This window comes from Babylonia areolata, chromosome 18, assembly GCF_041734735.1.
Source record: "Babylonia areolata isolate BAREFJ2019XMU chromosome 18, ASM4173473v1, whole genome shotgun sequence".
NCBI lineage: Eukaryota > Metazoa > Mollusca > Gastropoda > Neogastropoda > Buccinidae > Babylonia > Babylonia areolata.
In genome coordinates, this window is record NC_134893.1 from 71,301,174 (window position 1) to 71,311,173 (window position 10,000).

Consider the following 10,000-nt stretch of genomic DNA (forward strand, 5'->3'; position numbering starts at 1 on the left):
CGCACGTTTTCGTCTCTCAAGGTAAACAAGAATTTATTCTTAAAGCAGATGTTTTCTTTAAGACAAAGTGTTTATTGTCTTTACATTACTTTTCAGTCATTTAGTGTTATGAGAAAACAGAAAAATTAATTGTATTCGTGTTTTTAATCTGTCGTGCCTTTGTTTGTGTGACAAAGGCTAAACATACGATAATGATTAATAATAATCAGAATCAGAATCATAATAATGATGATGATGATGATGGTAACAGTATGCAATGATATTGCGCTTACCGGGAGGCTGTGAGCATGTTAAAACTGACACTTGATGAGTTAATCAATAAAGGGTGGAGATTCTTCCGACCTCAACTCTCAACAGGTCTGGTGGTGTGAACACACTGTGTGTGTGTGTCTCTGTGTCTGTGTCTGTGCGTGTGTGTGTGTGTGTGTGTGTGTGTGTGTGTGTGTGTGTGTGTGTGTGTGTGTGTGTGTCTACGGTACGCAGAAGATCAAGACCATGTCATTCTTGGTTTGAACATTTTTGATATCAAGAAACAAGACAAAATGTAGTGTTCAATAACGAAAAAAAACAAAAAAACTTGAGCGACAAGCCTCGGCTTATATGTATTGCTCTTTCACCATGTCATTCTTGCCAGCGTTCGATGGGATATTTGGAAATAAGAACGTACCCCCCAGGATGTGTGAATGACAGTCAGACGTGTTCAACTATGGCCCATCAGAACAGTAGAAGAGGTAACTGCTGTCGCGACTATCTGGGCTACGATCATAGTGGAGAGTGTCTTGCCCAGGTTACATCCCTATTCTCTCAGCCAAGAGGGTTTTTAGGAGAGGCAGCGTTGGGGTGGTTCCCAAAGGCCAAGTCATCCCCAAGGCTGCAGCACTAAAAGCCAGCGCAGTTTTGCCTCCTGGTTTGAGAGTCGCAGTCCTTCACAAAAGACTAAGCTGTAAATGACTTCCCATTGCAGTGGAGAAAGCACTGATCATACAGCTCTCACTATGCTGCTGGCCCAGCTGTAAACTTATGTCAGTCTGTGATAGAAGCTGAGTGTTGGGCCGTGTTCTTCACTGACTATGCTGTACACCCCACCCCCGTTTTTGTTTAAAACTTTGAGCTTCACCTTGTGTCTTGAAACAGAACTGCCTGGAGATGGAGCGATACCTGAAGAACGAGCCCAAGCTGACCTCCTTCAAACGCCTCAGCCCCGACCTGCGGAAGAGCCCGGGGAAGAGACCCTACCGCCCTTCTCTGTCCTCCGAGGACGGCGGGTCCTCCTCACTGGGTGCCGAGGAGATCACCACAGAGTCCGAACCTGACGCCGACACGGACATCCTGGAGGACGAGCTTGAGGAAGAGGAGGAGAGCGAGGAGGAGGATGACGACGATGAGTACGAGACGGAGGAGAGGCTCCGAGCTCTGGAGTTGCTCAACCTCAACGACCGTCTGTCGGACTCGGTCAGTCTGCACAGCTTCTCCTCATCGTCGTCGGCCGTGTCTTGGGACTCCAACATCTCCGACCCTCCGCTCTCGCCCACCGTTCTGCGACCTGCCTCCGCCTCCGCTGCCAAATGCCGGAACTACCACAACCACCACCCCCACCACAACCACCACCAGCACCCTCATCATCATCAGCAGCAGCAGCACAACCTCAGCCACTACCACGACCCCCTCGCCCTCAAACTGGTGGCCAGGCCAGGTCGAACGGAAACCGTCTCCTTGAGGCCACTCCCGGGGACCACCACGACCACCACGACAGCGACGACGACAACGCCCCCTCACGGCAAGAAGCAGCAACGGTTGGCTGCTGTCAGCCAAGGGGCGCTACTCCCCCAGGGGTCGCGGATCCGAACCCTCGCCTCCTCCTCCTCCTCCTCCCACCCCCCATCCTCGTCGTTGTCCTCCTCCTCCACCACCACCTCCTCCTCCGCCGTCGCCGCCTCCCCCTGCCCCTCCCAGCCTCGCGTGGTGGGCGGGGTGATGGGCGGGGTGCGGGGGGTGGAGGTGAGCCCTGACGGTCGGCGCCGCATCCACAAGTGCCCGTACAGCGGCTGCAAGAAGGTGTACACCAAGAGCTCCCACCTCAAGGCCCACTTACGGACACACACAGGTGAGGGGAGTTTGTGTGTTGGTGTGGGTGGGTGTGGCGTGGGGGGTGAGTTTGTGTGGGGGTGTGGAGTGGAGTGCGGGGTGAGTTTGTGTGTGGGTGTGGAGTGGGGGGTGTGAGTTTGTCTGTGGGTGTGGAGTGTAGGGGGGGAAGTTTGTGGATGTGGAGTGGGGGGTGAGTTTGTCTGTGGGTGTGGAGTGTAGGGGGGGAAGTTTGTGGATGTGGAGTGGGGGGTGAGTTTGTCTGTGGGTGTGGAGTGTAGGGGGGGAAGTTTGTGGATGTGGAGTGGGGGGTGAGTTTGTGGGTGGATGGGTGTGGGTGTGGAGTGGGGGGTGAGTTTGTGTGTGGGTGGGGGTAGGGGGTGAGTTTGTGGGTAGGTGGGTGTGGGTGTGGAGTGGGGGGGAGTGTGGGTGTGGGGTGAGTTTGTGGGTGGGTGGATGTGGAGTGGGGGTGAGTTTGTGGGTGTGGGGTGAGTTTGTGGGTGGGTGGGTGTGGGTGTGGAGTGGGGGGGAGTTTGTGTGTGGGTGTGGAGTGGGGGGAGTGTTTGTGTGTGGGTGTGTGGAGGGGATGAGTTTGTGTGTGGGTGTGGAGCGGTGTCGGATAGTTTGTGGGTGGGTGGGTCATTAGGTTAATATGTGTGTGGATAGGTTCGGGTGGGTGGGCGGGTGGGGGGTTATGATTGTAGGGGTGGGTGGGTGGGAGGTTGTTTTCAGGATCGGGAAAAAGAGAGACAGCAGTATCGTTGTTTTGTTGATGTTTGTTTTTCGGGGGTGGGGAGGGGTGGGGGTTCTCCAGCCACCCTTTTCACCCCACTTTTTGTTTGTTTTCATTTCAGTTTTGGTTCTTTCTTTTTTTCTTTTTTTTTGGGTGGGGGGGGGCGGTGGGGGGGGGGGTGGGGGGGGGCTCCATCCTCTTTTTTTTTTACCCCCACAGCTTTTCTCTCTCTCTCTCTCTCTCTCTCTCTCTCTCTCTCTCTCTCTCTCTCTCTCCCTTCCTTGATTTCATGTTTACCTTTCAGATGCCAATTTCGCCGGTGCACCTTAACTAATCACTTCCTTTCAGGTGGTGGGGGAGTCGGTGTGTGTGTGTGTGTGTGTGTGTGTGTGTGTGTGTGTGTGTGCTTGCGAGACAGAGAGAGAGAGAGAGAGAGAGAGAGAGCAATGATGATAGTGATGATAATTGTGAAGCAAATAGATACATAGATACAAATACATAGATATTGCTTCCACTACCACTTCCACTGCAACTGCGATTACCACTGCTGCTGCTACTACTACTACTACTACTACTACTACTACTACTACTACTACTGTTGCTACTGAAGGATTTCTCGCTGGCATGACGATCGAACAGGCGAGGCAGACCTTCTGCTGGAGAGGGTTATTAGATGTGAGGGAAGATATATCCGGGATGCACATATATTGCAGGGAACTACTACAACTACTGACTACTACTACTGCTACCACTACTACTGCTAGTACTACTACTACAACTACTGACTACTACTACTGCTACCACTACTACTGCTAGTACTACTACTACAACTACTGACTACTACTACTGCTACCACTACTACTGCTAGTACTACTACTACCTCTTCATCTTCTTCTTGTACGACTACTAGTACTATTACTTCTACTACAACAATAATATTTCTTATGTTCTCAGGACCTTTCGTTTCATTTTCTGTCCTTTTGAGTACCGCCACTCAGACAGACCAGCCAATTACTTACTTTCGGACATTATAATATCCATCTTGTTATTCATTTTTCCCCTCCCCGTCTCTCGTGAAGAAAAGTGCAGACCAGGTATACTGGACCCTTTCAGACAGAAGGCATAAACATTTCCGCCAAAGCAAATAGAAAGGTTTTTTTGTTTTTTTCATTTTAATAATTATTACCTAGAAGCAAGGTTGGGGGAGATCCTGGCATTGTCTCGTCTGTGGAAGAAAGTCTGGAAGCTCGTTAGCCCGGCGGAAGAGCACGGGGTGGGGGAGGAGGAGGAGAGGGGTGGAAGGGTGGGGGTGGGGTTGGGGTCGGAGGGTGAGGAAGGAAGGAAGGAAGGAAGGAGGGAGGGAGGGAGGGTGGGATAGGAGGAGGAGAAGGAAGAAAGGAAGGGTTTGGAATCGATAGTGCCACGACGCCCAAATGTCAGCGATGGCAGGCAAAGCACAGAGAGAGAGAGAGAGTTGTGTGTGTGTGTGTGTGTGTGTGACAAAGAGAGAGAGAGAGGAGGGGTGGGGGTAAAAGATCAGACCGTCCTTCGGGCTGTTTGTTTTTTGGTTTTGTTTTATGTTTCTGGTGTTTTCTCTGATGGGGTTATTTGTTGTTGTTTTCTCTGCTTTTTTTCTTGCTTTCTTTGTGCGTGTGTGTGTATGTGTATGTCTTGGGATTACTGCCGGTTGATGATGATGTGTGTGTGTGTGTGTGTGTGTGTGTGTGTGTGTGTGTGTGTGTGTGTGTGTGATCGGCAAAAGACTCGCCATCATTATCATCATCGTCGTTGTCATTGTCGTCAGTATCGCCGTCGTCATCGTCACCATCATCACCACTACCATCAGCATCAAGTCATAGCCATTATTATCATCATCAACACCATCATCGTCATTATAATCGTTATTACCGTCATCGTCATCGTCACCATCACCTTCATCATCATCATCATCGTCGTCGTCGTCGTCGTCATGATCTAAACTAATTCAATTCAAAAACAGTGCATTTTCAGTTTTCAACGGTGAGAAAGTGGGAGAGGTGGGGGGTGGGTAGGGGGTAGGGGGAACACGTGCGCGTGTTTCTGTACCTCTTAGCTGGATGTAAACGTTGAATGTAGGCTTTTGTTACCAGTCTCAGCGAACAATAAACAGTCCTTGGAGAGAGAGAGAGAGAGAGAGAGAGAGAGAGATTCAAAAACTTTATTACTCAAGGATAAAGATTTTAGGCATCGCCCAGTCTTCCAATCTGTCCTTGTGACAACAATAACAATAACAACATTAACGATAACGACACAAAAATAATAATTTTGTTGACACTGCTACATCCACTGCTACTACAACGAAGAGAGAGAGAGAGAGAGAAGGGGGCAGGGGTTATATGTGGTGGTTGGAGGTATGGATGATGGCAGGGGCGGTACAGGTAAGAAAGACTTCACTGTGTACCGCAGCGTCAGCCCCTCTCCGCTCGCTTTGTTTATCTGTATGGAAGCCTGCTTCGTATCTCTAGATCACCCACAACGGTGTGTGTGGTGGTGGTAGTGGCTTTCAGCCGCCAGCGGGTTTGGCATTATGGGATGCTGTGTGCTGAGGGACTCCTCTCTCCACCTGACAGTGCTGTCCTTCTCTCTCAGTGCGGTGCTTTATTATTCATGACCTCTGGTCTCCAGAGCGTGCATCTCCCGAGTCTCTGTCCCTCTGTACTGCTCGCTCCACCCCACCTTTAATTTCACCGTCCTTTGAATCTCCGTTTGTAAGGACACGGGCGGTAGGTTGGTAATCACCAACAGCATTCTGCCTTCACTGTTAATGGGTAAGGGAACGCGGGACATTTCGGAAAGCCTGCGCTGCCGGCACAGTAACGGTTAACTCTCTCCATACGTACGAACGGCGAAAGAGACGACCACCATCAAAATATTGCAAGCGGAAGGCTCTTATACTGAAGAGATGAATGTTGACAAAGAATACCATAACTGTTCTGACGACGGAAGCTAAAGGTTGGGTCATTGAGACACCCACTGGACATCCGAGGGGTTTGTGTAGAGGAGAAGAGAGGACTGGCCGTACTGAGTTAAACCACACTGTTCGGCAAATGGAACGTATCGAAAGGCTCTGTGTTGGGTTGTGAATGTATTCCATAAAAATCTGTCATGCTGATGGTCGACCGATGCAGCGACAATGAGGGTCTTGTAAGATATGTCCTGTTGTTTAATGTTGACGGCCAGTGACGGGTTTTGAAGTGACTCTGTACGGTGCTTAGCACTGAGATGACCTCTTTGTGAGCGGCTGGGCCATATGAGCAGCATGATTTGATTTGATCTGACGGTGGCTTGTAGGAGGATGGTTTGAACAGAATTTGATTAATGAAGGGAAAATACGCCACTGCGAAGGAGAGAGATTTAGGCTCCGCCGTTCTGTGACAAGCCGTAGACACGGTGAATATGAATTCACTGCCCTTTTGTGGGCTGTGGTCCTTTAACCTCGACGCCACTACAATAATATATCATTATATGAGCAACAGTAAGTGCGGCTTATGGCCTGCGAGGTTGAGGTTGTTTCCTACATTTGTCGCCAGTGGTTTCCGCGTGGCTCTTTATCTCATGAGCGGTGTGGGGCAGTTTCCACTGATGGGTTCGCCATAGTGTCTGACGTTATGGTGGTTTATTGGTCATGCGAATGATGAGTTATGGGCAGTTTTTGATGTCATGGTTTGAATTAATAATAGTAATAATAATAATGGTATTTATATAGCCCTGAATCTTGTGCAGAGACAAATCAAAGCGCTTTCGCACCTTTGAACCATTACGGGTGGTGGTTTCGCTACAGTTTTGAAGCTATGATTGCAGTTTGCTATTTACGAATTATGGGTGACACATAGCTTCTGACGTCATGGATACAGTTGATTACGAGTGATGGGTTGCTCATGACTGTTACAACGACGTCATCTTTGTTCTTGAAAGATTACGCTGATCACCAGTCACAAATGGGTTTTTCTATTGTTTTATTTACAATAGTTATAAACTAAAGGAGAAAGCTAAGAAGAAGTAATGAGAAGACAAAGAGAAGAAGACAACTAGGAGAAGACAGTGCCTGGAATGACACAAACAAATGTCATTAGCACAACATGTCAGCACAAGTGAATAATAAAGCGCATATTACATGGAAAGACTATCACTCGGGTTTGGGATACGCAACAACATAATGCATATGTGTGAAGACCAGACGCTGACATCAAATGACATTTGGTCGAGCAGGTGGTCTGGCGAGGACAAAATGATGTAAGTGGAGTGACGTCACACAATGCTGTGCGGGGGTTAGGAGGGAAAACTGTCGTCTGCTAATACAGCTTGTGCGTGAGGCAAGCTAATACAGCTTGTGCGTGAGGCAAATATTGGAGCAAGCATAGCGCTTGGTCTCACACACACACACACACACACACACACACACACACACACATATATATATATATATATTATATAAATATCTTTAAGAGATAGAGGTAGGTACTTAGATACAGACAGACAGACATGTATCCAGTTGTTTCTTGTTTCATAGTAGTTATGGCCAGTAGTATGCCACCCCCCACCCGCCCCCCCAAATCACGGTGGCTTGACCTTGATCTTGACTCACTGTACACGTGTGTGTGTGTGTGTGTGTGTGTGTGTGTGCAGGGGAGAAGCCGTACAGGTGCACGTGGGAGGGGTGCGAGTGGCGCTTCGCCCGGTCCGACGAGCTGACCCGCCACTACCGGAAGCACACGGGCGCCAAGCCCTTCCAGTGCAAGTTCTGCGACCGCTGCTTCTCCCGCTCCGACCATCTGGCCCTGCACAACAAGCGGCACGTCACCATGGACCTCTAGCGAGCAGCGGAAGTGAGCGGCCCGGCCATTGGAGGACGTCCCTCGAGGATGTTGCACGTGCTTCGGTGTAGCCAGCTGTGCGGTCGGGGGGGGGGGGGAAACAAACTTGGAGGATGTCCCCAAGAATGTTAAAGAAATAGAATTAAAAAAATAAAAAAAAAAAAACTTGGAGGATGTCTCCAAGAATTTTGCACGTGCTTTGGTGTAGCGAGCCGTGAAGTCATTATGTTGAAAAAAAACGAAACGAAAAACAATCGTGAGGATGTCCCCAGGAATGTTGCGCGTGCTTCGGTGTAGCAAGCTGTGCAGTCAGGTTGTTTAAAAAAAAAAAACAATAACAAAAAAGCCTCAATGTTAATAACCCCCCCCCCACCCCCCCACCCCCCAAAAAAAGACAAAAAAAAAAAAAAAACAAACCCTTGGAGGATATCCCTAAGAATGTTGGACGTGCTTCAGTGTAGCAAGCTGTGCAGTCAATATGTTAAAAACAACAACAGCAACAACAAACAAACAGAAAAGAAAAGAAAAAAAAAACACCTTGGAGGATGTCCCCAAGAATGTTGCACGCAGCGAGTTGTGCAGTCAGGATGTTAAAAGAAAAACCTTGGTGGATGTCCCCAAGAATGTTGCACGTGCTTCGGTGTAACGAGCTGTGCAGTCAGGTTGTTGGGGAAAAAACAAGAGACTTGAGGATGTCCCCAAGAATGTTGCACGTGCTTCGGATTAGCGAGCCGTGCGGTCAGGATGTCAAAACCAGTGACTGCTACGTCATACGGCTTCTCTTGCCTTAAGCTCGCACGTGACACTTAAGATGATCTCTTCGTTCTCATTCTCTGAGAGACATTAGTACGCAAAGACTTCGAGCAAGGACCTTGAAGAAGTTGATAACGACACCCCCAGGGACACGAACGAAACCTCCGTCATCAGGACTGAATATCATTGAAGCACACATCTCTGTGACAACAGACGGGAATCTGTTCTGAAAAAGAGTCGGGCGGGGCTTTGGGAAAGGAACTTGACAGTGTTCAGCTTGTAATTAAAGTCGGGGGGGGGGGGGGGGGGGGGGACCTGGGGGGGGGGGGGGGGGGGGGGGTAGGGGGGGGGGGGGGGTGAGGACGTGGGGCTGTTCTCAGAACTACGGCTGTCATGTTGCCGGAGCTTAGCTAAGTCACCTGCAAACTCCCCTCCATACCATGCAAGACTTTTAGCAAGCATGATGGTGAAGTTCGCTCGCGTCGCAGGTTTTGTCGCAGTGTCAGAAGAAAAAGAAATACGTTTGTGTGTCACTTGATCGTTGAATGAATGGAATCTCTGGAGGTCTTGTAACACACATCACAACACTACTACTACTACTACTACAGCGATGTTGGTAGCGGGCACGTGCTGGTTGGGAGGCGGGGTGGGGTGGTGGAGGGGGGGGGGGGGTTGGTGGTGCTGTCAGAGGCCAAAAATACGACGTCTCAAAGGTTCCGGAAGAACGCCAGACTCTTTTTTTGTTGTTGACAGCAGCTGACAGAGGCGGTGTGCAGCTCAGAAAGCCGTGGTCAGCGGCAGCGTGTGTGCATTGATCTTATGGTGGTTTTTTGTTGTTGTTGTTTTTTTATCTGTGTTTGTATTGTATCGTATGGTTTTGTTACGTGGTTTGTTTTTCTTCACAACAGTTACCTCTGTGTGTGATGACAGGGCTGACCTCTCTCCCAAGGGAGAGAGCTCGTTGTTGAAATAAGGGCGCCACCCATCTCTCTCTCTCTCTCTCTCTCTCTCTATATATATATATACGTGTGTGTGTGTGTGTGTGTGTGTGTGTGTGTCTGTTTGTCTGTCTCTGTCCATTCTTTTTTTTTCTTTTTTGTTCTGCATGCAAGTGTTTGTTTTCTTGTCGAAGAGGTTTTCTTTGGTGGTGGTTTTTTTCAAATTTTGCCAGGGACAATCTGTTTTGTTGCCGTGGGTTTTATAACGTGCTACTCTGCACACGGGACCTCGGTTTATCATCTCTCATCCGGATGACTAGCGTCCAGACCACCGCATCAAGGTCTAGTGGACTGAAAGGGGAAAAATTAGTGGCGAGTGTGGTGGGATTCGAACCTGTACGCTCAGATTCTCTCGTTTTCTGGGCGGACGCATGAGCACTTTACCACCACTCCGCATTTTTTTTCTTTCTTTTTTTCTTTCTTTTGGGGAGTGTTTGTGTGTGTGTGTGGGGGGGGTGGATTGGGTCTTTCTTACTCTGTTGCATCATGTTAAAGACAGATGGTTGAATATTGTTCTTCATTATGAACTGTGGGTTGGTTTGTTGTTATTGTTCTTTCTCCTTTTTTTTTCTAACATTGTA

The 10,000-nt window shown here is 48.9% G+C and overlaps 1 protein-coding gene across 1 annotated transcript in view; it reads left to right on the forward strand.

Annotated features, from left to right (window-relative positions):
- LOC143292140 (Krueppel-like factor 6) overlaps positions 1-7,773 on the forward strand; it is a 100,963-nt gene extending 93,190 nt beyond the window's left edge. Inside the window, exons 2-3 of the mRNA XM_076602327.1 lie at positions 1,135-2,104; positions 7,481-7,773. Coding sequence (XP_076458442.1) covers positions 1,135-2,104; positions 7,481-7,668 — 1,158 coding nt within the window. The 3' untranslated portion in view covers positions 7,669-7,773. The remainder of the gene's footprint in view (positions 1-1,134; positions 2,105-7,480) is intronic.
- The last annotated feature ends 2,227 nt before the right edge of the window (positions 7,774-10,000 follow it).